Raw genomic sequence first — 27,743 nt, 5'->3', positions numbered from 1 at the left:
TAAGCACCTTCAAGTTATGCTATGTTTCTTACATGTTTAACAAGTTACATTGTGGAACATCACCATTACACATGCACAATTTTACATATCTGAGGAGTCGTCGGAAGAAGCATAGCTTTTCATCCAACGCACAACAGTTTGTTTACAGTAATCCCTCATTTATCACGGCTAACTGTTTCCAGACACGACCACGATAAGTGAAGTAGCATTTATGTGATTACTCTGCTGAATGCAGATGGTTGTGAGAAGCCTAACTTAAGTGGCACCTTTTGTCATCAGGGCAACTAGCCGCTCAATTGTAACCATGGTGATGAAGGCTTGTCGCTAAAAGTTGTGATGTGAAAGACTGACAAGGTAAATTCATTTAACAAACTTTATTGGGTCAACAGGCTGGAACTTAAGGCAACACTAGAAAACAATTCAAACACGGAGAGAAAGCGAGAGAGACAACCAAAGAGCTCATTTCTACATAGCAGGATGAATCCATAAAGAATCGTACCAAGGCTTTATATAAGGCAACACAGCAAATGGATGGCACTCCTGTGTGTGTGTGTGTGTGTGTGATCAGGCCATGCAAGCATTTGGACTGAAAGGGGTAGGAGTGTTTGATTTTTTTTTTCTTTAAAAAGCTTGGGAAGTCATCCCATGTTCAACTTTGCACTGAGCGGTAAGTCTTTTTTTTTAATATATATATATCTTGGAACGCTTGTCAAGGGCGGAGCTAGACACTGCTATGCGTTGGTTGGTTGCTTTATTTTTACATCAGATCGTATTGACTAGAAAGACAGCCCCCCAAAATACTTTCTCGTATTTTATAGGTTTCATAGCTATAAGCTGGCATCATCTATCCAAACTTTGAATGGTTTATATTTATAGGACAACCTACATAAATCCAACAGGGGGACAATCCTGGAAAAGCAAACCTGATCCGAAGCGCTTGGTGGCAAGGTGACTTTGGATGGGAGACAACGAGAGTTACACTTAAAAAAAAAAAAAAAAAAAAAAAAAAAAGAAAAGCAGCCACTGATTGGAGGAGATAATGTCATTTAACAAGCAAGTGAACAGCCCTGTAGCAGCATTTAAACAAGGTGAGTTGCGTTCTCAAATCACACAGATGATTTCAAAGTTAAGGCAGGGCGTGACAGAGCAAAGAAAACAGAAAAGACGACCGACATTTGGGTTTGAAAGTACTCGTTATCACGTCTATGAAGAGGACTGCAGCTATACAAACCAACTTGGAACTGAATAATAAGGCACTTTTCCCGAAGATGTGCAAGTGACTGAGTAAGAAGCACACAATGAACATGTGTTGGATGCCAGACAGCAACATTTTTTTGGTAGGAATGCAGCGACTGCATGGCAATCGGTCAACAAATATTTCTCTAAATTTGGCCAGTGAATGAGCAGAAACGAGGCACGGCGAAGGCGTGTGTCTTTGGGCTGTAGCCTAATGCTACCAGGTTACACACTATCATGAAATATTCAGATGGGTTAATATTGTACACACACATAAGCTTTTAAGGTACTTTTTTGGCGGAACCATACAAACAGGTGTACTAGTAGTACAAACAAAGCTGGTTAGCGCAGCGCTTGAGTTCCATGCCAAAACAGAGGGATTTGGGTGTACAGCTTGGTGTTTCAAGGCATTCTTCTTAGGACTTAAGTGGTTTTTCAGAGTGGAAATCCAGAGGCGCATGGACAATTAAGCTAAATGTCATTCATAAACTGGGGGAAAATTGAGTTTAAGTGATTTTTCTTTTTAATTTGAGTGTATCCTTCAGCTGTAAATGCCTCACAAATGTGGTATTGGAATTGATTAGTAAACATATCAGGATTTAGGTACATTTCTGTCATCCATTGACTACAACGCTGTGATCAATTTTACTGATCAAGCAAGTACAAATGGCCTTTTCATCCATGTTTGTGATCATAAATCCCTGGCTTCTTTATCATTAGAATATATGATTTATTTTAGGTACATGAGATCATTCTAATAAAGTACAAATTAACATTGGATATAAAAGGGAAGGGATAATTTAGATGTGGGACATACACATAAAAGGAAATATTTTACATGCTTAAGCAATTTACTGTAGTCTTTTGAACATTTCTCATGTCCTAAATGTAATTTAACTCAAAATTAGCCCAGTGTATGAATAATTGCAGGCTTATAGGCAAGTATTAGAGGGGTGGATGCATCCAGCATGCAAAACAAGTGGGGGACTTGAACAAAAACAATGAAATGACAAGCAAAAAAATAACACTCCTTCATTAAGCCTTCCCTGAACTTAACAGCTACAATGCCAGGAATTAATTTGCACAGGGTACAGACAAAATGAAAATCACGCAATAGCAGCCGACCTCATTTATAACTCAACTCAAACCCCTTCAATACTCAAGTATTTGACTACTAAAGCCTCCCACATTGGAAGCACCCAATGATGAGTGCGTAGAAGGCCGTGCATGCATGGGGCGGGGGGAAGGGGTGACTTCAGGTGGATGTTAAATATGACTACTACTCATAGGCCTTGAATGCTTCGGCTTCTTATATTCTATGGTCTTCATTAACTAAGGCTCTTCAGTCCAGCTGGGATACAATTAATTACACTCAGGCCTCAATCAGGTAGAAATACAATCAACCTTCCTCACTTTCCCCTCTTAAACCACACTGGACATTAAAAGGCACTTAACACCTATTGCCACTTACTACCACACCTAGGAAAAGTGCACGCCGCTTCCATTTCTCGTCAATACGATAAGCAAATTAGCTAGATTGCTAAAAAATACTGTACAATCTTTAGAACCACCTCAACGACCAAACCAGGTGATAAGACAGGAAATGGACTTATGTTTTATTGCATCAAACTGCTCCTAGGGCAGCAATATCTTTAGTATTGGTTTTGGCTGATCTTTGCCCGGAAAGTCAACCACAAAAACTGAAAATCTACAGCCCTCCTAGAGAGGAGCCACTCGCCTCATCAATGGCTTTTTAATTGTGTTGATTGTAACCCCTCGTGGGTAAGATATCCTCTTTTATATAATCTATCACCAACATATAAAAGATAAAACCGTATCAGGGAGAGGGAACAGTCGAGCCAGGATTCAACTGGCTCATCACTAAGCTCAACCTTTGCCGTCACATTTTGAAGTCAAACAGTGGTTCCAAATCAAAGCTGTTGTGTATATACATTGTAACTGTCCGATGATACCTGATTGTGCAATCACCCAAACAAAGCATGCATGGGTGTCCTGATACTGACCCACATCTGAAAGCAAGAGTTGCACAAAGATGTAGATGTTTGGAAAACACTGTTTGAGTCCATCACGATGGGGGGGGGGTATGGAAGAGATTTGCTTTGTGGGGTATTATTAGCTGAGAGATTGTGGACCTTGAATGTGTGGTTTCAAAGGGTGTGGTAGTTGCGGTCCTTAGACTTGCAGAACTTGTACAGGAAGAAGATGACGGCTTGGAGGCCCAGCACCAGCACGATGCCGCCGATGAAGCTGGCGGCGTCGAAGGTTGAGTTCTTGTGGGGATCGGGAGAGGATGTCACAGGGATGGCGCTGGTATTTATGGTGCCTGGAATAAAAACAGAGCAGACGATGTGGGTCTTTGTATATGGTGCAGGATGGAGAATTAAAACGAGTGTGAGACACTTACTTGAATTAGAGGATGCAGTAGACACAATGGCGGTGGTGGAGATGTTAGGAGCGGACGTTGGAACAGCAGTGGTCACGTTAGTCGTGTTGCCTGTAGCTGGGTCACAGTGACAGTTAGCCTTTCCGCCACTTGATGTTGTTCAAGCAATGTTCATTATCATCTACATAAGTTAAACGGCAGCAACTAGCAAAGCTTAGCAGATGTGTTGGCGCCAGGTGGCGACTGTGCAGTGGAATCTCTAAGGTGGAACATTTGTCGGGGGCAGCCATAAATCCTTACATTGAATGGATTGTGGAGACAAGCACCGGGTATCCCCAGAGAAGCAACGCCTTAGGTAGGGATGCTCTGATTGGCCACTGATTAGTATCAGCCAATTTCAGTAAAAACCATGTGATCGGCTTATGCCTACTAAACGCCTTTCAAAGCCAATCAGCATGCAGTGGCAAACCCTACATGTGTTACATTGGTAATGGTAACGGTTTTATTTCATTTGAACATGCATCAGATTACAATTGAATGCATCACATAATCACTTCACAGTTCCACAGTATCTGGTACTTTTACAATTAGTAACTTAATTTGTTCACTTCCTGGAAGTTTTTTTTTTTTCCACGTACCAAAAGTACGAGGTGACATGAACATACAATGACATAATGGGTCCACATAATGGGTACTAATAGGGTTGCCAACACCCATATTGAGCAGACAGGACGCACTTTTTTTTGACAAGCGAGTGACATGTCAGCATTGGTAACATCCTCCTGGATTGATAGCCATCAATTCTTAGATTAATCGATTGTAGATCTTACCACTCAACTCACTTGCATAAGAAACCAAACGACACAAATGTTAATCACTGACTAAACAGCTAATGTTTTGGGTGTGCAGTCCCTTGTGCTTTGAATATTATTGTCAATCTATTGTGAAGAGAGGTTCACATTAAAGTCGAAGAAGCAGCTAATCCTGTGGCTATTTGGTATCACTGAGCTGAAGTTTCACAAGTTCAACTTTAGAGTTCCCACTGTATTTTGAAAAAGACAAAGTGAACCCTAACTGTTCATCAAAAAGTCCTAATACTAAACAACTGAAGAATGCTGCCAAGAAAGTTTAAAAGGCATCATAGAGCAGAATAGAGACAGCAGGAAGGGCATTACGGCTTTTAGTCAAGGGTTTTTACCTGTGGTGGGCAGAGGGCTGCTGCCGTTATAGGTGGTAACAACAGAGGTGGGGGGGATGGCAGTGGTAGAGGCAACGGACGAGGGATTGGGAGTCTGGACGGTTGACACAACAGCTGGACAGGGAACCATCACCAAGACAAGGTTTTAAAACGGAGAAAGCCGTTGAAACCACAAGGATATGCCCACAAATTGAAGGAAAAAAAAAACCACTCCCACGCTTGTCAGTTCCCAATTGGTTAGAGACAACAGAGAAGACAGCGAGCCCAAAAAAGCTGACACGTTAAAAGCATAGCAGTATGCATGTGACTCCAGCGTCAACAACTTAAGAATGTGAAATAATTGTTACAAAATCACTGTCACCATACCCCAGAAGAGGCGGTGTGTTGTGTTTTTAACACAGTAAACAGTATACAGAAATGCTGCTTTGGAAGCATATCCCAAAAGAACACATCTTCCAGCTGATCATAAATGTAATGATGTAATATCACCTTAAGAGACCTACCAGAGCAGCTGGCGTCGCTACAGGTGTCGTTTTCTGCTTTCATTAGAGTAATATTGTGGCAACCAAGGGATGCTGAAATGGAGAAGAATACATTTTCAGTGCGTGTTCGTGCTTCATGTTGATTTTACAAAGTATCCTCGCAGCATGGAAAAGACATCCTGGTTTTACTGCTGATTGCTGAAACTGCCACTTCGGTAAACAATTTGTTTTCTTTTCACAGATCCAGTGAATGCTATTCTACGTGTTCAATCAAATTACTAATTAACCACGACATGGGACTTTGCCCCATCATAAATCCTTCCTGCCCTGAATAACAGGAAGTCAAGGCAGTGACACAGAACTGCAAGGGTTTTTCTTGTTGTAGTGGTGGTGGTGTACAGTACAGCTACATTCCCCTTGTTAGAAGTAGCTAACCCATGAAGTGATTTCCTCACACCAAGTGAGTCATAACTGATGGGCCCTTGTAACTGTGGCTCCTTTTCACATCATCTTTCCTTCAGTATGCATATTATGTATTCCTCGAGACACTTTAAAAAAAACAGTAAATCCCCAATGAATGTGAACCTGGAATTTTAAAGCTGTTTTTGTAGAATGTTGGCTAACAATCATATACAGTACCTAACTTTCCCACCGTCTTTGCTTGTGACGCTCTTAACAAGACAACCTAATGGCTCCCACCAGATGGCTGCCCATAAATTACAGCTCCAGGAGAGGCTGCACCCCGCCCGGTCTTTTCTCTCACCAAATAGGCTCAGAAATGATTTAGCAGCTCATGCAACATTTTGTCATTTTGTGGTCCTGGTGTCATGTATGACCTGACATGAGGATGAATGCAAGGAGCCTCCCAATGTTTGCCTGCAGGTTGCTTTCTGTGATTAAGTCATTACGTGTTGCCACGTGGACACTAGTTTTAACTCGAACATGTTGTGCCATTGTTCTTAGCATGTTGTGGCATGTGCAGTGGTCAACATAAAAATAAAAACACATTAACAGAAAAGGAAAACAAAAGATCATGTGATGCTGTGCTCCATGGAGCAGCAGATAATGTCTTTTCACAGTCAATGTTTTTTTCACTTTGACACATTTTCCCCACATTTGGGGTCAGTATCAATTCCCTCTAAGAATCAAGCCAGCCACAAAGTTGATCAAGCCACACCTTGAAAATGTATGTACAAAAACGCCAACATACAGCTTGGTTAACGCTTCTTTCATTACGCTGACCTCCAGTACACAGACACTTTGCATTTGCCTTATAAAAGGGACACCTTATTAGACGTGATGTTTGACCCCGCTTATTGTCTGTGGGTTAGTTATGCAATTACCTTCTGAAGAATTTTAACATGTTGAACTATTTTTCCACACCTTTAAGGGTGTGGGTACTTGACAGAGTCAAGAGAAACGGTGGGGGTGGACGGGTTCCCCACCCCCCCCACCCACACTTGTCAGTTGGTCAAGAGGGCTGCTTTCTAACAGGCAGCTGCGAAAGGTGGTGCAAGCTCTCATACGTTTGACATTAGCTTACATAAAGTACAAATATGAGGTCTCGGGGGTGTCTGCATAGAAACAACATCAGCAATCAGAGCAGTGATGCTTTGCCATAAGCAACGGAGCCTGTACTAACAAGCCCAGTCACCGAGCCTGGCCTGCAAGTATAGTCACTTCTGATGCCAAGGGGCTGTTTACATAAATCACTACATCAAATGATTAATGAAGTGATGACAGAGGAGCAGGGCATTAGCTTAATGTGTAGTTTTAGCGAACCATCTCAACTGGCCCAAACTGACACTGGCAGTTTTTGCTGAGCTCAAAAACAACAACATATCTTCAATTGGCAAGAGAGAGAGAATACCTATATGTTGGAGAGCATTTCCATGACAAATGGAATGACTCCAGCCCCTCATTCATCGCAGTTAACTGGTGAATTTCCACAAAGTATTATTAATTATTATTATTATTAACAGTATTACTATTAATACATGAAACATGTGCATAGAGCATAGAAAACCTGTTTAAGACTTTCTAAATGTTTTTAACCATTATTAGAGCCCTGCAGACATGAAAAAACAACCCTACCACAGTGCCTAACTCTAATGTGCAGGCAAGGACACAGCCACTGCTTTCAGCACAGCTAACTAGTTAGCCCCCAGTTAATTTATTCTACACTTCAAACGGAGTGGGGAATAAGGACAAAGTAAGAATACAAACACTTACCACTTCCACACGGAATGGGAGAACTGTCATGACTGACTCAGCTGTCACTGAACATGGCTGTTTAGTGTTAAGGTTATGTAATGTAAGGTAATGCAACACTGACACAAAGTGACGAGAATACTACGCGACTTGTCTTTCAAGATTATTGGACTAATAGTCCATTGTCAACCACGAAAAAGCAATCAATAACTAATTAATGAATTTTGGGAACGAGGGAGCGATGTTCAAACCACACAGTGGTGAGGGACAACTTAACATCTTAACTGCCATTAAGTGTAAAAAGAAACTAACCACTGTACTATTAGGCATACAAATGATCAAATGTACTCATTTTTAATGAACTGTCAATTTGGCCATGTTGTACTGAGCAGCCAGGACATGTATCAGGGGTGTTACACTTCTAAAGGTTCACCATGTATATATTAGCAGTTTGTGTCCATAAAATATTTTAAAGAGGCTAGACCTGTCTGAGTATCAGATAAGTTGTCAAACCGGTCACCTACCCTAAGAGATCACCGCCCACCTTTGTCTTATTTAAGTAGGCCGATTGTGAACCTCAGCACAAACAGTGTCAGGATGAGTGGATCATATGAGCGTGTGCTTTTCTTTCACTAATGTTTCTACTTCCTTCTTCTCTGGTCCGCAGTGCGAAGATAAGGCAGACTTCCTGTCACAAATGGCCTCGCTTCCTCTGGTATACGCGTTCCGTCAAATGCACGAGAGTTTGTCAGGCTGGAGTCAGACCTCCACTGACAATCGCAGATTTCACTTTATCTCTCTTTCCTGTCATATCTGCTGAGTCAGAGTGAGATGTGAAGTGATCTGGAAATCCTGCTTTATGCACAAAACATATGACCTCATTTGGTGACACTGATAATGAGCTACTTTTCCAAGCTAATAAAACCTATAAGCTATTGACTTTATCAGCAAGACAATGTTGAGATGTGGGTTGCAATTGCAAAATCCTTACATCCTGTCCAGCTTTAATGCCACCATTTTTTGGTTGTTGTTTCGTAAACTTCGCTCAAATGTCCGATGGGAGTCAACAGCCTCTTCCATACATTCTCTCCATTCCCCAAGAATCATGAGTCAACTTCACACAATTTAGGCCTCACAAAGCCCAACCTGTGCCTATTGCTGCACATACCTGACACATATTTAAAGGACAGATACTCACATGATGTGCAGTTGGCCCACTGGCACTCACTCGAGCTCTCACACTCCGCACATGAGAGGGCAAGACATTCATCTGCAAACACATAATTGATTTACCAGATTTCCATTGGAAATGGAAGAAACAACTTGTTTTTCTCTGGATATACTAGCTCCCACCTCCTGAAACATGCAAGTCAGGTTAATTGGCGCCTAATTGCTTGTAGGTGTGAATGGGTGTGTGTCTATGTGCTCTCTGATTAACTGGAGACCAGCACAGGGTGTACCCAATCACCTAAATCAGCTGGGATAGGCTCCAGCTCAGCCTTGTGAGGACAAGTTGTACATAAAATGGATGAAAGTATTATTGGACCGAAAAACTAATTTAACAACTGCGCTCAAAAATGCTCAGCGCACCATATAAGTGCATATAAGGGCAATTTGCTTTACATAAGTATTTACTGTGTATGTGTTTTACCGTGTAATTCAGTTTACTGCTAGCAGGCTAAAGCTAACGCAGCTGCCTCAGGCAAAAGCCGCCTCACCCGCCAGCGTGGTAATGAATCCGCCAATAGGCGCATGAAGGAGTGACAACAGCTACAATCTGAAGCTAAACATTTAATACCCCCACCTTTTGACCATAAAGATATTTTGACTCGTAATTCATACCTCGTGATGATGTATCTCTACAAGGAGTGACACGGCTACTCAAGCTAGCTGCTAGCAGCACTAGCTGGCAAACTTACCTGAGTCTGACGCGGCAGATGCGCCAATCAAAGCCAAGGCTGCGGCGAAAAAAAACACCTTCCCGTTCATGACTGCGGCCGATTAATTTAGTGACTTCTATTCGAAAAACGGCAAAATATATCAGTCTACCGGGTAAAATGACGACACTATAGACAGTGGTGATTTCTCGGCTCCTTCCTTCGTCTTGCGTTGGTGTGCTCGAGGGCTCAACTAGACACTTCCTACTTGACAGGTCATGTGACACCTTTTTTAGGAGATGGGCGGGGAGGGAGAGGACTTGTGCAACGTCAACTGCGGCAGCCGCACTGGTAGTGATGGGCAGAGGTGGGCAGATCCGTACAGATATCAATATTATCGCTTATAGGGTATTATCGGTATCGGCCGATGCGAGCTTGATGTATGTTTTTCAGTAATCTTTTATGCTTATTTTCACAAATTATACGTGTTTTCTGTTGTGTTATTCAGATATTCTTATGTTGTTTCCTACCTCAGGAAATACATCCTTGGACACAGGAGGGCTTTGGGTCAAAAGGTCAAAAGGATTTGACACCCTATAGTAATTTTTGGATGATTGACATTTGTGTTTGAGTAAAAACACAAAAATGTTTCCCCCATATACTAAATTAGTTATGGTAAATAAGGTCACCAAAGCACAACTTGTTCAGATATTAATTTTTTTAATATATAACAAGCTATACCTTAAATACACCACAGTTTACCACTGTACATTCATGCTTGGGTCTTTGATTGACAGTCGGGATCTCTTCTATTCTCTTGAGGACGTCCACACCCTCAACCACTTGACTACAATTTGCAAGAAATGTGTAAAGTATATATAAATATATGTAATATACACTGCACATGAATGATTTCATCATTTGGTTTACGAATACAAACCCAAAAGGAACATAAGTCCTGTCCATCCAATGTGTGGCCTGCAGGGTGATGTAAAACTGGGAGCCATTGCTGTGGGGGCCCTTATTGGCCATTCCAAGAGTTCCCCGCTTTGTATGGGAGACAGCGAAGCTCTCATCTGCAAGCAGACATGTGGAAGGTACAGTACAGTGATAACACAACACAACTGCTCCACTCCTGACCTTCAAAGGTTGGTCCATAGATGGACTCCCCTCCATTTCCTCTTCTTTCTGGGGAAATATCTGCAAAAAAAAAAATCCTCATGCAAAAATTCAACCACATTTGCATAAAAATGGTTCAGCCTTATTACAGTGTAAGATAAGTTTAAATTCCCTGCAATTTTTGCAAATTTACACATTCCTATCATTATTTCCAGTTTTGAGTAAATTTAGAGGTGATCACAAAAAAATCATCAGAAATTGCTTATTTCAGTTTGTCTTCATTTATTGATTACCTCCGCCTTGCACCCAGCCATTGGGCACCACGCGATGAAACAGGGATCCCTTGTAGCAGAGTGGGTAGCCGCTGGTTGAAAGGCCTCGCTCTCCTGTGCAGAGGGCCTCAAAGTTCCATGATGTCTTTGGGCATACATCTGAGAAGAGCTGTATAAGAGTGAAGCCAATTTACGGTGAGGCACATCACAGTGGTGAAAAGACATGAATTTGAATGCTTCACCTCAAACAACAACCTCCCTACTGCCTCCCCTCCAATCTCGATGTCCATGAAGACAAACCTATGCTGAAAATGGAAGAAAAAAAACACAATAAATCTACTTTCTTGGCATTACCTTTATCTCCAGACACAGTAGACTTGGTGGAGACTTGCCCCAGTTGACTGGAGGTGTTTCAGGTAGTATTCGTCCACACAGGGTGCCTGTGGCTCTACGCACGTGAATCCCCACTGGTTCTCGGCCCAAGTGGCGAGAGCGCCCTCATCCCCGATGAAATGCCCATCCAGAAAGCACATGACACCGCTGGAGAACTCCCATACTTCACCACGCATCGCCTTCAAGTCAACAAAAGGTGGATTGACATCATCAGTAAGAAGTTCTATGGATGCTTGGATGCTGTAGGTGTACTTGAAGGTGATTTTGATGCCATTATTCACAACATTCAACATTAGCAGGATGGAACTATGTAGAAGAGTAGAAAATAGACATTTTATGCAGATCTAGATAAAGGTGCAGCTTCAGAAATGTACAATTCACAATTCTCTATACGTACCCTCTTCTGGTTGCACAGATAAGCATGCCAGTCAAATTCAAGTAGCGGGCGAATTTTTGGCTCCATAAACTCACGAGGAAACATCTCTATTAGTTCCTGTTATAGTAAAAATAAAAATAAAACACACACACACAGTTTAAAAATTCCAGAACAATCATAATTAGACAAATAAATAAATAATGACTTACTGCTACGATGCTCTTGGCAACATGAAAATGTGGTTCTTTAATCAAGCCAACGATTTCTATGTGCAGCTTTGGGTCCATGCCTGGAAAAAAGTAACGTTCACTGGTGAATCAATCGATTCAAAATCGATTCTCAAATCAAAATATTGATACTTCAGTCATTTGAGGTAATGTTTGTCTGTTGTAACGATGACCTATCATAAACAATAAAGGTTTAATTCTTATAGTAGTTCTTAATAAATAAATACCAGTAATTTATTTTAAAGGGTTTATTATTATTATATTTTTCGTTATTGTTTAAAATACCCTTTTCACATATTTTATATGAATCTGTTTTCTCTTTTGTCTCTTGTCGTATATTAGGTTTTCTACATTGTAAGTCACATTGTTACCTCGATATATTTCAGAAAAAATAAAAGCAGCTCCGACTTACTGTTTGAACGTGAAGCAGCCATTTCTGTTAAAAGACTATCTTTACTATTCTGGAGTTAATAAAATCTTTTCATGTATTTTCACAAGCAGAAATTGTGAAATTCCGACATTTAATTCAACATAAACTCAGAATATGTCAACAGCAGCCTTGTATCCACGGCAACAAACATTTGGCGGCGCTTGATTATGACGTCAGTGTAACTTCGACGGCGGCGTTCCATTTTGCTCAGGCGTTCTCAATTTGTCCATTTTACAATTATTTTTTTCACTATTGTACATACATGCACTATATTTTAGCTTGATGTGATATTTGTTGGTTTTTAATGACGAAATAACTTTTTTAAAAATTGTTGAGAGTTGAGGCCATTAGAAAGGAAAGAACATTAGTGTGACGGCAAACTAAATTGATCGCGGCCAAAAGGGCGCCTCTGTTTGAAAAACACGGCCCTGTTGTTGTGTTAAGTGTCGTGTCGTGTCGCTGTCACTTTTCTTGCTCATTTGCCGCACATAAAGCAGACAACTGTGCAATTATGGGTGTGCAGGATTTATGGTCTATCATTGAACCGGTTCGGGAGTCGGTGCCACTGTACAGTTTGAATGGAAGGACGCTAGCAGTTGACCTTAGTTTGTGGATCTGTGAGGCCCAGCACGTCCAGGGAATGATGGGAAGAGTCACCAAGCCACATCTGAGGTAAAACATTCACCGATCATTTAATTGGGTACATATGTACAGTGCAATACGTTTGCAGTGGAGGTAAATTATGTTTTCATGCAGCGAAGGTAACGCTGCTATTTTGTGCGTAGGAATCTATTTTTTAGGGTCTCTTCACTCACTCTTATGGGAGTGAAACTTGTCTTCGTCATGGAAGGAGAGGCCCCTAAACTGAAAGCCGAAACCATGAGCAAGAGGACTGCAAACCGATTTGGAGGGCCCAACAAAGGTGCGACCAAATGCTCCTCAAACACCAACAGAGGGCGCTTTAAGGCCGTACTGCGAGAGGTTGGTATCTGTCTGCAATGTTTGTCGTTATGTATGCACAAAACTAGCCCTTCTCCTTTCTGTCCAGTGTGCAGAGATGTTGGACTATCTGGGTGTGCCATGGGTGACCGCTGCAGGGGAAGCTGAGGCCATGTGTGCGTACCTGGACTCGCATGGACTTGTGGATGGTTGCATCACCAATGATGGAGACGTCTTCTTGTATGGCGCACGGACGGTCTACAGAAACTTCAATATGAACTCTAAAGTATGCATGCACGTCCAACACAATACATGTACATAATAACCACAGGAGATGTTTGTGCCCTGCAGGACCCTCAGGTGGACTGTTACAAGACCTCACGTGTCCAGTCAGAGGTGCATCTTTCCAGAGAGAACATGGTTGGTCTGGCAATCCTCCTTGGATGTGATTATATTCCCAAGGTATGGAGTGAACATTCATCTTTTATTCTGATGATATAAGTAAAGGACCTGAGGGCTTTTGTTGTACTCTAAGGGAATCCCTGGAGTTGGTAAGGAGCAAGCTCTTAAGCTAATCCAGACACTGGAAGGGCAAACACTTCTGCAGAGGTAAAAAAAAAAAAAACATCTAGAGAGAAAAAAACAGGATAGTGTGATCATGTTCCATGTGATGATTCTCTCAGGTTCACGCTGTGGAAGGACGAGGTGGAGTGCGTGTCTCAAGGAGTTGTGAAGAAGGTTCCTCACTGCCACATATGTCGACATCCGGGTGAGTGGTTCCCCTGCTTTGAACTTTGACCTGCGTTTGTAGCCCAGATAAGACGGAAGGACACAAGTGTCAAATGTCTACAACATGTGTATTGAAAGTGAGTCGACAGTGGAACCTCCCCAAAAAAAGACCGAATATAACTTAAAAAAAACAAACAAACACACTCCTTAGAACCGTGTTCATGATTCTTAACTATCATAAAAATGTAACTGTCATCCAAGTACAAAGCCAAGTTAACTACTATCTAATAAAACTAAATACATTTACAGAGAACAAAAAAAATTGCACTGACTCAATAAAACTAAAGCAAACAAAAACACTTGCCCCTTGAAACGTAGCAGACCTGATGTTCATGATTCTGTCATACACGTGTCATGGTAGTGCTTGAAGTCACATTTTACTGTCATTCATTCATTCATTTTCTACCGCTTTTTCCTCACGTGGGTTGCGGGGGTGCTGGAGCCTATCCCAGCTGTCTTTGGGCGAGAGGCGCGGTACACCCTGGACTGGTCGCCAGCCAATCACAGGACACATATAGACAAACAACCATTCACACTCACATTCATACCTATGGACAATTTGGAGTCGCCAATTAACCTAGCATGTTTTTGGAATGTGGGAGGAAACCGGAGTACCCGGAGAAAACCCACGCATGCACGGGGAGAACATGCAAACTCCACACAGAGAGGGCCGAGGGTGGAATTGAACGCTGGTCTCCTAGCTGTAAGGTCCGCTCGCTAACCACTCGACCGCCGTGCCGCCCTTTTACTGTCATCTAAACAAAGAAAAAAACAAAACAAGTTCATTAGATCATAAGGCAAAATTTTTATTTATCTACATTGTCATAGTCATATTTTCTGTTTCAGGCTCGGCCAAGGCACATGAACGCAGCGGTTGTGCGCTTTGTGACAGTCACCGATTCTGCCAACCTCAAGATTTCGACTACCAGTGTCCATGTGACTGGCACCGCTCCGAACTCACCCGCCAAGCCCAGTCCGTTGAGACAAATATCAAAAGGTGTGTGACTTTGTTGGCAGTTTTATTGTCACTCAGGGATGTCCAAAGTGTGACCCAAGGGCCATTTGTGGACCATGGCTGTTTTTAACAAGAAAAATCATCAGTAATTTTACGAGAATAAAGTCAAAATACAGAGCAAAAATTATAATTTTAAAGTTTAAATTTTAAGTCATATTATTATGAGAAACCTAACTAAATAAATTAGGGGCTGGGATTATAACATTATGGGAATAAAGTCATAATATAATAAGAACATTTACAAGAAGAAAGTTGAACTATCCATCCATTTTCTCGCTAGGGTTGCAGGGGTAGGCTGGAGCCTATCCCAGCTGTCTTTGAGCGAGAGGCGGGGTACACCCTGCAGTTAGAATATGTTGAGAATAAGGTCATAATATTATGGCAGTAAAGTTTTTACGAGAAGACAGTTTACAAAGATTTGAGAAATTGAAACATTTTTAAAAACAACCGCAATACAATGAGGTAAAAAAAAGGGCAAACATCATTCTGATAATACACTTCCTTCATTCTTTATGCCGCTTGTCCTCACCGGGATCACAGGGCCGTGCTGGAAATAGACAAACAACCATTCACACTTCTGGACAATTTGGAGTTGCTATTTCCAAAAATAAGCATAATTTCTTGTGTTATTTCAGGAAAGCCCTGGCAAGTCAACAGTTCCCGTTTACAGAGGTACGGCTGCAACTCACTCCATTACACCCGTTGAAATAGCTGTTCAACATTTATCACAATTTCCCTGCAGATTATCAACGAGTTTTTGATTTGCAAGGATAAAGCGGTTGCAAACTTCAAGAGGAGGCAGCCAAATATGCTGTCATTGCAGGTCGTTGGTCCAGCACATACCTGAAGCTCCATTTCAGTATTCAGATTCTAATGTGAAAAGTGTGTTTGTAGAAATTTGCACATGACAAGATGGAGTGGCCAAAGCACTACACCAGTAAAAAGGTTTTGGCTCTGATGACTTACGCAGAGCTGATGAACAGGACGAGCGGGAGAGCGATGTCATCACAAATCAAGCCCATTCGGTACTATTGTTATATTGAATTAAATTTTTTATAGGGTGCTGTTTTTTTAAATATATAATTTCTCTCCCCTCATAAAAAGAATATTGAAACCACGCGTGAGAAACTCAGTCCCTTGCTTCGAAGTCCTCTGGAATACGCCAGGTAAGTTCCAACACAAACATCCTTCGGCCTTGAGTGACAGGCCTGCTGTGTGGGTGCGGAGGTTGGGGTTGCGGGGTGCTCGTCACCCGGTTGTTAGTGACTGGCTGTGAGGTACGCTTCAGAGGTGACGGATCGCTCACTCCAGCCGCTAGGTGCTAAAGCGGCTTCCTTCCCGAGAAGGGAAATCTGTCATATTCCACTCTGGCTCACTAACAAGGCCTTCTCGCACCATTAGCCCTGAGAAAGCGAGCTCTGTTCATTTGAAAATGACTGGGATCGTTGTGAATTAATAAGGATTAGCCCCCCCCCTCTAAAAGTGAATAAAAGGCATCAATTATAGATGGAATGGAAGAAAATGTCCTAGTTAACCTGAGTTTAGCACATAAAGATGGACACGATGAATATCATGAAAGCTACCCTTGTTGCTAAAGCAACAAAAAAAACTTTACCATACTAACAAAAAGTGATCATATAAGAGGCAATTTTGTTTATTTTCTTGACTAGTGGTTAATTTTTTTTACATTTGGAAGACACACAAGACTAAATGCTAACGCTAATATGCTAGATAGCCACATTTGTATTATGTATCTGTATTACAGTAGTGGAAACAACAGTATATTCTAAAACAGAAACAACAGCATGAGCTACTTTTTTAAATTAAAAAAAGGAACTGTTTTGGTGTATGTTATTTGAAAAATGATGACACAGTCATCTAGTCCTTTGACGACAGTGTTCAATTGCGTGTTAAAAAAAACAAGACACTGAAAGGACAAATTGTCTGCGGCCTTGATGCATTTTCTGCAGATCATTACGTGTTTCCTGAGGATGGGCCGGCGGAGGATCAGCACCAGGTGAGGTCCGTAGAGGAGCAGTCCCTCTTCTGTGTGGCCTTCCCCGAGGTGCTGGAGAGCTACTTGAAGGACAAAGCCTTAGCTGAAGAGAACAAGAACAAGAGTAAGTCCACATTGATGCTCCTATTAAATAAAATACATATTTTGTTGTGAATATGAGCAAAAAAAACCGGAAGGCCTTACTTCTCTAATACACAAGCTTCCGTGGTGATCAAAGGCAACCGGAGCTTTGACCTGTTTTCGCAAGCGAGGCGATTACAGCCGCTCCGACACCTGAACATGTTAGCTTGACAGCTCAGCCGATGACATCAAAGGGCCGGGTGCCGCCATGAGGTGTCTTTCCGTCTCGCCTGTCATGTGCTTGCTTATGGGTCAGCTTGTGTTGTCACGGCTGGAGCGCTTCATTTCCCCCATTTGAAGCGGAGCTGGCAGCCTAATGACTGAAGTAGAAAACGATACCATAGAAATGAAACCGCAGCTCCCCGGTGCCAGCAGCACTCGTGTAGCCCCTACAGCCATGAATTAGCTTACTACTCATTTGTGTTGCCGGCTATTTGAACAATAATGGCTGTGTGTTGAGTCAATTTGGGACTGTAGTATTCTGCATTGGTCACTAGGTGTCAGTAATTGTACAGTGAGACCACCACCAAAGCAACAAATGGCTTTTATTGCAGGTTTATATTGTCTCACAACAGGCACAATGATAATAATCATAACAACACGGGTTACTGTTGTGGCCACAGCCCACAACAAGCTAGAACTCAACTCTGAATCCTGTCCTTACTTCCTGTCCGCCATCAATTCTGCTCCCCGACAAGGTAAACTGTATTAAATGGCTTATTTTCAGTGATTATAGTATCTACTATTTGGGATAATACCAATATAAAGGTGACTTAAGGGTGTTATTTCATGTCTAGATGGATCTAGTAATGAAGCAAAACATTCCACTCATAAAGAAGGAATCATACATAATTCACTTATTGTTGTTGGAGTCTGGAAACAATTAACTGCGATAGATGAGGGATTGGTGTCAAATGTTCTCCTTCTTTCAGAACGAAAACCAAAGAAGGAAAAGGACAAGCCATCTGATGGACCTGATGATGTTTTGGACCTCCTGGCTCGGATGAGCCTTCAAAGCTGCTCTCCGGAAAAGGCCAACTTGCAAATAAAACCGAGAAAAACCCCACCCGCCATGACTCTGAACACACAGAAAGTGGTGGTTTTGGACACACCTGTAGGCCAGAAACCGCACAATGATTCTCCCAGAACTCCTCAGGCTGCCGCCTCGCTGTCTGACTCCGCCATTATCGACGCTCTCCACCTGAGTGACATCGACTGGGATGCTTTGTCCTTCACGTCCACACCACCCCCTAAAACCACCAGTGATGACGTCAAGGAGAAAAACTCTGAACCTCAGTCAGACCGGTGTTTCAATGAGTGTCCTTTAAGGGAGAGGCTACTCATGAGGAACGCCACCAGAACCATGGAAGTGGTCTCAAAGCAACTCGGCTACATTGAACCCATTCCCTCGCAGAACTCCGCTTTGAAACTAAATGCACACAGTCCTACAGACAGCGATGGCAGCAAGACATCAGGGAAGCCATCTTCTAGCAAAATAAAGCCAGATGAAGCACAAAGCCAGACGAAGGTGGACAAAAGACCTCCTCACAAGTCTAAATTTGTCTGGAAACAGCAGCGGTGCCACTCGGATCCATGCCATGGTGACACAAACAGAAACGTGACCTCCAAGAAGAGCGTCTGCATGAGCGTGTGTTCATCCAGTGATGACAGCGACACAGAGAACCGGCAGACTACAACTCGGAAAACCACAAAGCCCTTACACAAGCTCAAGGGAAGGATCCTATTGGATGTCCCTCTGAAAACTGTTAGCAGACCACAGAAACCCACCAGCAGTGTCCAATCCTCCAAATGTGAGCAGAGCGTCCAGAGTCCAATAAACACTAGAAGCGGTTCTCCAGTGGAAGCGGCTGGTCTTGAGGACGTGTTCCCTTCCTCCCCGGCATCCCCTGTAGTCGTGTTGGACAGCGATGATTCCCTCGTCTGTGGGGGGGACAGCCCTTTGCCGCTGGCAGAACGGCTCAGGCTCAAGTTTATGCAGTGACAAAAGCAACATGCAAGAAGATGCCTGGAATAATTCATCAGAATTGAAGGTACAAACAATAATCACGTCACGTGTTGTTTCATTTCAACTCATTTTCTACCGCTTATCCTCACAAGGGTCGCAGGGGTGCTGGAGCCTATCCCGGCTGTCTTCAGGCGAAAGCCGGGGTACACCCTGGACTGGTCGCCAGCCAATCACAGGGCACATATAGACAAACAACCATTCACACTCACATTCATACCTATGGACAATTTGGAGTCGCCAATTAACCTAGCATGTTTTTGGAATGTGGGAAGAAACTGGAGTACCTGGAGAAAACCCACGCATGCACGGGGAGAACTCCACACAGAGAGGTCGAGGGTGGAATTGAACTTGGGTCTCCTAGCTGTGAGGCCTGTAAGCTAAACACTTGTTCGCCGTGCAGCCCCATATGTATTGTATATAGCATTTTTTGATATCAGTTTTCATGATCGGGAAAAAATCATATACCGATATCGGGCCGATAATTATCAGTACCGATAATTATTGCACATCCCTAACCGTAGTAATGCAGATGCATTCTTGCATCCTTAATATTCCGTATACCTTTTGTTTTTTTTTGGTTTCTTTCATATAGTCTTAACAAACCTGAGGCGGTAATGGACACTATCAGAGAGGTATTTATTATGCAATGTTTGTTATTGGCTTCATGGAGACCAAGTGGTTAGCGCGCAGGCCTCACAGCTAGGAGACCTGAGTTCAATTCCACCCTCGGCCATCTCTGTGTGAAGTTTGCATGTTCTCGTTTTCTACGGTTTCCTCCCACATTCCAAAAACATGCTAGGTTAATTGGCGACTCCAAATTGTCCATAGGTATGAATGTGAGTGTGAATGGTTGTTTGTCTATATGTGCCCTGTGATTGGCTGGCGACCACTACAGGCCTTTCATCCGAAGACAGCAGGGATAGGCTCCAGCACACCCCGCGACCCTCGTGAGGATAAGCGGTAGAAAATGAATGAATGAACGTTTGTTATTCTGCTTATAGTTTGTAGTGCATCCTATATAGAGGTCTTTTTTAATGTTTCCAGCATCCCATGTCAGTAAATTCAATAAGCACAGTAGCATAAGCTCTCAGTATATGATGGCAGGCAAAGGCCAATCATAAACATCGTTATGTTCCCAGCTCTTTGACCCCTGAGCATTATGATGATTTTCATATACAATATTCTCCTATTGGATCCCATTAGACTGTGCGGCTCATATTGTGAGGTGAGCACAACCCCTTTTTTTTTTTTACAACCCCACTGGTTTTGGTCCCCCCCTTGATCAGAGTGAGGGCTTCCACACCTTCTCAGACATGAAAGGTCTGACATGAGCTTGGTGACAGCTGCATCCTCTTGGCCAAATAACAACTCTTCACTGCTTGTTAGGCCTATGCAGGAGTATTTTTCTTTTAAATAATAAACACTTGGACACACCCAGAGTGCTTTGACAAATAGCAGTCATTAAGGCACAAACGCTGGGAGACGTCGGCACTTCAGCAATAAGCTGGTGTCGTGTTTGCAGGTGTTGCTGACCTTATTTTACTGCATGAATGGGGCAAAATATTCATGATATGGAAATTGAGCGTGCAGTTTTGTATATTTTGTTATAGTTGTCTATCTTTATATTAAGCAATGTTTATTACTCAAATTCATAAAAAGAAAAGGCTGAGTTTAGATTAAATACAATTGTGTTACAACTTCATATTAATGTTATATTTACCTTTTCAGGCAGCTCAATATGTATGATTATATGGTTGTCATGAAATACATACATAAAGATTCAGATGTCATTTTTCTATTGCATTTTTGACGTTGTAATTATTCATTTAATGTCACTCTAATTGGTTTTTAACTCCATAACAGCTGTAGGTGTTCTATTATTTTGCCTGCAGGGGTGCTGGGGTCTCATTGCACCTTCGTTAGACAGCTCACATCAAACTGATAATTGTCGTCGTGCAGACTTTAAAGAGTCATCTCCCACAAAGGGAATCTAATTATTTTTCTTTCTATCGCATTATCCGTCTATTTAGCCTTATTCACACCTCGGTGATAACGAACGACGTCCTTCTGGAAGGTCGCGTTTTGCCACTTGTGGTTTTCTTTGAACTTTTTTTTTCCGCCTTAGCTGTGAACCCATAAACCCCTGGAGATTCCACCGCGTATAAAAAGTCTCTCGCCTAAAAAAAATTCACTGAGAGAATCTTGTCTGCTGTCATCATCTCTGGATCCGGGGATATTTTCTTACAATGGACCTCGAGGCTATAACGTCCACAATACTCGCCGAGTGGAAGGTCAATGATGGAGTTTTTGTGGAGGAGCAGCTCCAGTCTTCCTCACCGGAGTCTTCCTCAATGGACTCCGTGTGCTCCTCGCCGGAGATGTTCTCCACTGGCCATCGGGAGATCCAAGACCTCGCCTACGTGTTTGTGGGGCGAAGGTCCCCATGCGACCCAAAGTCTCTGAGGCAGAACAAGTCCAAGATGTCCACCAAGAGACGCATGAAGGCGAGCGAGAGGGAGAAGATGAGGATGAGGAGTCTCGCAGAGGCTTTGCACCAGCTCCGGGACTACCTCCCGCCGGACTACACCAAGAGGGGGCAACCTCTGACCAAAATCCAAACCCTCAAGTACACCATTGAATACATCAACAAGCTCTCGGACATCCTGAGCCATGCGTAAAAAGACCCCATTTACGCAGCTCATCTTGGACTGTGTGCTTGCTTTGCTTTATATTTCTAACTATTTTTACATGTTAAATTAATTATTCTGCTTGGTGATTTTGATATTTCTGCCCATAGTGTAAATATTAGGGCACTTATTGTGTTATATAGGAGGATATTTGGTAGAAAGCTTGTTTTTCCCTTTGTTTTACCTCATTACTGACCAAAGCAATTCAGTCAAGAGACGTTTTGGTGAAATGCTCTTGTATTATATGTGTGTGGCCTGAGTAGCTGTCTAACTTTGTTGTGCCGAATTATGATGTCAAACAAGTATGTGTTTTTATTTTTTATTCCCCGTTTGTGCAAAATTAAACACACTTTGTTTAACCTATTCACTTTTTTTGTTACTTAGTATATTTGAAATGAATGAACTAGCCTTGTATTTGAACAACCACAGCCGAAAAGCTAATCAGTCAGCTCGTCCAATCACATAGCGAGAGTAAACCAAACAGGAAGTAGAGTTTGAAGGCCTGTCCAATCCTGTTTAAGAATACTGCTCGGTGGGCGTGACAGTTCTTCACCAAGACGGTCCAAATTTCAAAGCGCATCTAACGTGACGAAACTGCCAGTATAAACGTCAAAGGGCCAAACCGGAAGCCAGATTATATTTTTAGCGCATTTTATATTTTTCTAAAATACATTATATATTTTTTCATAGCAAGTGGCACATCAAAGTATATTGCTCTTCATTTTTGACTCTACCTCGTCTGTGCGCCACCAGCTATGGTAAGTCGTTTCCCTTCCATCAAACGATCAACCGAAACCGCTAAATTCAATTGTATTTCTAAATGTATACACGTTTGAGACACATTTCTAACTACAATTTAACTTGGGAAAGGATCAGTGGAAGTCAGACTGAGACTAGTGCCAGTTATTTTGGCGAACAGCTGTCCGTTTTGTGGTGGTAGAAGCCAGGAATTAGACGGGTCCGCCTCACGGTAATTCAAATGTGTATTCAACGAATTTTGTCACAGTGTTACGTTACAACAATATTTAATCTATACTTGTACGTTAGCGTTTAATCCAGTGTCATCCATGGCTTAGTAAGTAAACGGTGTATGAATGTACAGTGTCTTAACTGCTTTCACTGAGCTAACTGCCTTAATAGTTCAGCAGGTAGGCCTATTATGCATTTAACAGAGGTCTTGAAGGCAAGCAACTTTCCCTTAATGATTCAAATAGAATAACTCAGCCTTGGGAAATACACATCCTTCAAAAGCAGATAAAGAACAATGCTTTGCAATCAACATCTCTGCAGAATGTTGGGTTAACACCTAACTGGATGCATTCTCAAAGAAAAGTTTGTTGTGATGCTTATTTATGCTATTTGTGCTTTACCTAGCCTGTCCAGCTTTTACTTTTTTTACCTTTCACCTTCATTCCCAACATCAACAATACGGTAGAACATGTCATGCAGGAGTACTGTAGTCATGCAGCAAACTTGTCACCGACTTCAGCGCTGCTATGCTGTATTAACACCCTGCGGTGGAACAAAGTAAATTTGGCAAATGCAGAGCCAAGGGTTGGACAACATTGTGTCACATTAGGAAGCGGTGTCGTGTCAATGAAAGGAAGCTTTTCATGTTATTTCCGTGAGGTTTTACTGGTTTTTATTGAACTGTATACGAATGTGACTTATTTCAGATGGATGGAGACACAAAAGAGACGGTGGCAGACATCTCTAAGACAACTCCTAAGGGGGATTTTGAGAGACTGACCAACCAATTCAGGTGGGTGGGATGATCCCCTTGCAGCGTTTCATTCTTGTTTCAACAATACACTTGAGTTGCATACTTCTTGTTTACGCAGGGGCAGAGGTTTCCGAGGTCGAGGTCGAGGGGGCCTAATGAGCCGCGGAGGAGGACGCGGCATGATGAAATTTATCGGTCCGCCTCTTCACGGGAGGGGTCCAATCAACGATGGACTGATGAATGGCTTTTCCCCCACGAGGTATTGAAGAATGAAGTTTGCTTTTAAGCACACACAAATGATGAAATGATGAATTTTAGACATTTTAGCCATATTAGACAGCAGTTAACTGCTTTTTACACTTGTATGACTCTATTAAAAAAAACAAACAATGCACCCTAGGCATTGCTCACTCACTGAGCATTTTTTTAAATAGTATGTGATAAATAACCTGCCATGGGGCCAAAGAAAGTAGCAAGTGCCAGCAATTTGATAAAGAAGACAGAGCCCGAGTACCACCAGTGGTATTGGACCCACAGTTTGAGAATCATTCGTTGACATAAAAGGGCCAAAACAAATGCTGTAAAATTTCTCTGGATTTCAAAGAAAACTCAAAGCGGAATAGACTTTTGCTATTATTTCTGGGTTGGAATTGAGCCACAGGCCACCAGGTGAATTGGGCCGTTTTTCGAGAAGACTTTTTTCAGATTGTGTTCAATATTGTCTGATGCTGCCTTTCGTTTTTAGAGCAATGGGGAGAATGCGACCTTACCCTGACCCCAGAGGTCATCGAGGTAGGTTTGGACCAATCGGCATGGGCCCTCCGCCTCCCCCCATGCACCTTAGAGGACCCTTCCCGCCCATGCCCAGGTAGACTTATCATACTAATGCATAAATGCCCGCAGAGTGAAGAGGAGGTTAAGTCTTGCTTGTGCCTATCTGTAGACACGGTCCTCCTCCACTACCACCGCCAGGTCACCCGGCTTTTAGAGGGCGTCCTCCGCACCCCAGAGCCCGTGGCATGCCACTCCCCGGGCCCCTGCGTCACTTCCACCCCAGAGGTCCGAGAGGGTAAGTGCTTGAGTGGGTCAGTGGGAAGAATGTCACACCGCTCCACAGCTTTCCCCTCTCATTATTGTAGCTTGGCTTCTTCTATCCTGCACTTTTTAATTGTATTATTTTTTTTAGTTAATCCAACTTTTAATTAAAGACAGTCCCTAAACATTCCTCTGTACCAAATAGTGCATGTTATAATACAAATAAGTGCCTTTTAGAATAGTAAGCTTGGAGACCACTTGACTTAGCTGCTCTGATGAGAGAGCGCCCTCTGCTGGTGAGGATCCAATGTGTGATTTTATCCTTTTGCACAGCTACCACAATGGACCAGTGTCTCCTCCTCCTCACCCTCCACTTGGCAGAGGCCAGAGGTGGCCGGGGCCCCCTGGTGGCCGCCGCTTTTAGTGCAGCCTGCCCTATAAACAGTACAAAAAGAGAATTTCTTTTTATTCGAAAAAGTTGCAAAACCTGATTGCATTCTAAAACAAAATGTTTATGATTTTTTTTTTACAAGTGAGTAGTAATGTGAAAAGTGAGGACACATGCAATGCCTCACATCTTATTTAATGTAATGTGATGCACACATCCTTAAGGGATGCAAAGTTCTGATTAATGTTGACTTCCTGTGAGCCAGTTTAGACATCCTAACCCTATTATCTGTTACATAGAGATATTTTTTGTAATATAGCTTCACCAAGCAGTACTCCACCTGTCTAGTATTCTTGAGATGATAACGTTATTATTGTGCAACTATTTAATGATTACTGTTTGGAACATTGTTTGTGTTCAACACAGTACTGTGTAGTGTTAAATTAAGAAATAGTGACAATGATTATCCTTTTTTCTGAAGTGAAAACATCTGTTCCACTGTAATTAACTACATAACCTTTTGTCAATTTAAAATAAATAAAACTAAAAAGAAATCACTTCTCTTTTTGGTTCATTCACAGCCAAATCCTGAGTTATCAGCACATTTTCATTAGCAAATAAATGTAATTTTTAATGTGTAAGTCACACTAGAGCGTTGCATAATATTTGAAATAGCATTGGTTGTGTATAGGACGTGTTATTGAATGCATTCATTGGCAAAAAGGCATCTTTCATGCATAAATTAGTGATTGGAAATGCAAATGTATTCCACCTAAGTTTTTTTTTTTCAACTAAATGTTGATGCTCTTAATTTGCATAGTTATTTATACATAATATGCTATATTTAGGTGCAAAAGCTGCATATGGATTGCTGCTGTTATTGATGCTGCGCTGCTTTCAAAGATTCAATTTCTATGAAAAACATGTGAAGCAGTCCAATAGCCACAGTCGGCTGCTGCAATCTTTCCCTCCTTTTTCCATCTTTCTACACCTTTTCCGTGCTGTCCCTTCAGTCCATTCTGCCTGCACTTTGTTGCTAACATGACTGACTGTTGTTGTCTCCTGAAAGGGAGGGGGGGCACACAGTACAGTTAACCTCCCCGGGCCCTGGAACACAGGCCTGCCTTCTTCACAGCTCTCCAACTGCAGCGTGAGGTCTGCAGTGCAGCCCTACACGGACAATGGTGAGTCTCCTCTTTACTGTATTTCCTCAATATGGTGGCCACATTATTAAGATGTGTAACGTAATGACCTTAATATGACATTGGTATCATTCTAAACATCATTAGAACCATGCATAGCATAGCACATGCACAGTAGGCAGTAGAGTAAAACACTCCTGGCCTTTGTACATGAGGAAACACGGTATGTATGTGTCAGTTATTAGGACACAAAATTTATATCATCAGTATATGATCTTGTATTTGACTAACTTAATAAAATGTTGCCAAAAACAATGTGTGCTGGTCTTGTATTTTTATTGGACAGTCAAAATGTGAAGGTTTTATTATTAAAAAAACATACACTGACACAGTAACTATGTATACTATTGGCTGGGCTTCTGAGCTTCCTCCGTGGGCTCATCCTTCCACATGGGTTCAGTGATATGATCCGGAACTTTCTCCATAGCAACCTTCACAACAAGAGGCCAAATCATGAGGCAAGGGAACACTTCATTGTTCCAACATATTTCTTGTACAGACTCACCTTTGTCACCTGCATGGCTACGCTTTCGGGAAGGTTCCGCTGGATGTACTCCAGATACACCCGTGCCGTGGAGCCTGTTAGATGAGACAACTGCCAACAAAATCAACGCTTTTAATTAAATGCCTTACTGACACTTGATCATACTGAGAGACACTGTAATCTCACCTCAATGCATCTGTAGTGTGTCCTCATCTCATACTGAACCCTGTGTTTTTTAAAGATGTGAACTGACTTCAGGACTGTAAGCCTCTCTATGTCCTTGGGGGGCTCAAAGCTGCAGCAGAAGGAAACAAGACTTATTACCATGTTTACCTCGCCCCTAAAACAAATACGTAAAGAGGCCCTTCAAGCAAGACTCACACGTTGCTGACGGTAATGTCCAGTTCTTTTGCCGCCATGGTAGCAAAGTACTCGTAGCTATCCAAAACGGCACGATCATGACCTTTAACCAACACTGTCACCTTCTGGAAAAGTGTGTCCGGCTGTTCTGTGATGGTGATCTGAAAGGAAATATTTGTGATGACTAAAATAAAATGGGTTTACATTCCAGTGGAGGAGATTCAAATAATACAACTGACTGGTGACACTGTTGATGACAGTGCTGCTGCTGTGTGGAAGGATGGGCCTTGGGTCAAAGGGAGTGGAGACCTGCAGAGATTTTAAACATTTAATGCAATGCTACTACAGAATGCTAATAACATACGATTGTTAGAAGACAAAAACCACTACCTACCGCATTGCAAAGCATTTCTTAGGGGCTGCACAAGAGCCCAGAACGGGTGGTCCCTACAAAACAAACATGTAAGTAGCTTGTAAGGTAATTACAATGACTCGGAAGCTATGGCTAACATCACTGCGTTTTCTATTTCAACAAAATAAACTACTTTTCATATGTTACTCATTTATGTCAGACAACATGGAAAAGCAGTCATTAAGCATTACCGAACGTGATATTCCACTCAATATCCTTGTCAGGGAGAACAATTCTCTTCGGAGTGTCACGGAGGCGGCCATGTTTTGGAGGAGCAGGTTGGGAAACCGGAAGTGGCATGTTTCCTCTACTGCCTCTTCC

At 42.2% G+C, this 27,743-nt stretch overlaps 6 protein-coding genes across 8 annotated transcripts; 3 read left to right on the top strand and 3 right to left on the bottom strand.

The window, feature by feature from the left end:
- Positions 1–690: 690 nt before the first annotated feature.
- cd164 (CD164 molecule, sialomucin) lies at positions 691–9,696 on the bottom strand. Of its 2 annotated transcripts, XM_058057553.2 has the most exons (6): positions 9,451–9,691; positions 8,730–8,801; positions 5,342–5,413; positions 4,839–4,952; positions 3,662–3,757; positions 691–3,580 (listed from the first exon to the last, which is right to left on the bottom strand). In XM_058057553.2, exons 1-6 carry the CDS (start codon positions 9,518–9,520, stop codon positions 3,405–3,407), a joined length of 600 nt encoding a protein of 199 aa, XP_057913536.2. In that variant the 5' UTR covers positions 9,521–9,691; the 3' UTR covers positions 691–3,404. The 2 variants fall into 2 exon arrangements, with proteins under 2 accessions (XP_057913536.2, XP_057913537.2); XM_058057554.2 differs by lacking the exon at positions 4,839–4,952 and having other exon boundaries at positions 9,451–9,696.
- Positions 9,697–10,123: 427 nt separating this feature from the next.
- ppil6 (peptidylprolyl isomerase (cyclophilin)-like 6) lies at positions 10,124–12,357 on the bottom strand. Of its 2 annotated transcripts, none has more exons than XM_058057193.2 (9): positions 12,208–12,357; positions 11,778–11,857; positions 11,590–11,685; positions 11,192–11,371; positions 11,042–11,104; positions 10,821–10,968; positions 10,549–10,608; positions 10,349–10,484; positions 10,124–10,255 (listed from the first exon to the last, which is right to left on the bottom strand). In XM_058057193.2, exons 1-9 carry the CDS (start codon positions 12,227–12,229, stop codon positions 10,144–10,146), a joined length of 897 nt encoding a protein of 298 aa, XP_057913176.2. In that variant the 5' UTR covers positions 12,230–12,357; the 3' UTR covers positions 10,124–10,143. The 2 variants fall into 2 exon arrangements, with proteins under 2 accessions (XP_057913176.2, XP_057913177.2); XM_058057194.2 differs by having other exon boundaries at positions 10,821–10,958.
- Positions 12,358–12,420: 63 nt separating this feature from the next.
- On the top strand, positions 12,421–19,157 carry gen1 (GEN1 Holliday junction 5' flap endonuclease). Its single transcript, XM_078799128.1, has 13 exons — positions 12,421–12,897; positions 13,011–13,206; positions 13,274–13,450; positions 13,516–13,626; positions 13,700–13,773; positions 13,848–13,933; positions 14,800–14,950; positions 15,604–15,640; positions 15,711–15,791; positions 15,863–15,993; positions 16,073–16,134; positions 16,939–17,088; positions 18,038–19,157. The coding sequence occupies exons 1-13, from the start codon at positions 12,737–12,739 to the stop codon at positions 19,105–19,107; spliced, it is 2,487 nt and encodes an 828-aa protein (XP_078655254.1). The 5' UTR covers positions 12,421–12,736; the 3' UTR covers positions 19,108–19,157.
- Positions 19,158–20,218: 1,061 nt separating this feature from the next.
- msgn1 (mesogenin 1) lies at positions 20,219–21,987 on the top strand. Its single transcript, XM_058057807.2, has one exon. The coding sequence runs from the start codon at positions 21,378–21,380 to the stop codon at positions 21,807–21,809; it is 432 nt and encodes a 143-aa protein (XP_057913790.2). The 5' UTR covers positions 20,219–21,377; the 3' UTR covers positions 21,810–21,987.
- A 374-nt stretch (positions 21,988–22,361) lies between these two features.
- On the top strand, positions 22,362–26,413 carry LOC131107329 (uncharacterized). The gene is made up of 6 exons (XM_058057237.2): positions 22,362–22,576; positions 23,495–23,580; positions 23,660–23,800; positions 24,287–24,409; positions 24,485–24,610; positions 24,910–26,413. The coding sequence occupies exons 1-6, from the start codon at positions 22,574–22,576 to the stop codon at positions 24,998–25,000; spliced, it is 570 nt and encodes a 189-aa protein (XP_057913220.2). The 5' UTR covers positions 22,362–22,573; the 3' UTR covers positions 25,001–26,413.
- A 7-nt stretch (positions 26,414–26,420) lies between these two features.
- Positions 26,421–27,716, bottom strand: mrps10 (mitochondrial ribosomal protein S10). Its single transcript, XM_058057236.2, has 7 exons — positions 27,614–27,716; positions 27,405–27,457; positions 27,250–27,319; positions 27,032–27,171; positions 26,837–26,945; positions 26,672–26,761; positions 26,421–26,597 (listed from the first exon to the last, which is right to left on the bottom strand). Exons 1-7 carry the CDS (start codon positions 27,683–27,685, stop codon positions 26,511–26,513), a joined length of 621 nt encoding a protein of 206 aa, XP_057913219.2. The 5' UTR covers positions 27,686–27,716; the 3' UTR covers positions 26,421–26,510.
- Between the last annotated feature and the right edge of the window lie 27 nt (positions 27,717–27,743).

The sequence above is a fragment of the Doryrhamphus excisus genome, linkage group LG19 (genome assembly GCF_037039965.1).
Source record: "Doryrhamphus excisus strain RoL-2023G ecotype Guam linkage group LG19, RoL_Dexc_Guam_v1.1, whole genome shotgun sequence".
NCBI classification, from domain to species: Eukaryota; Metazoa; Chordata; class Actinopteri; order Syngnathiformes; family Syngnathidae; genus Doryrhamphus; species Doryrhamphus excisus.
This window is presented reverse-complemented; position numbering and strand designations above follow the sequence as displayed.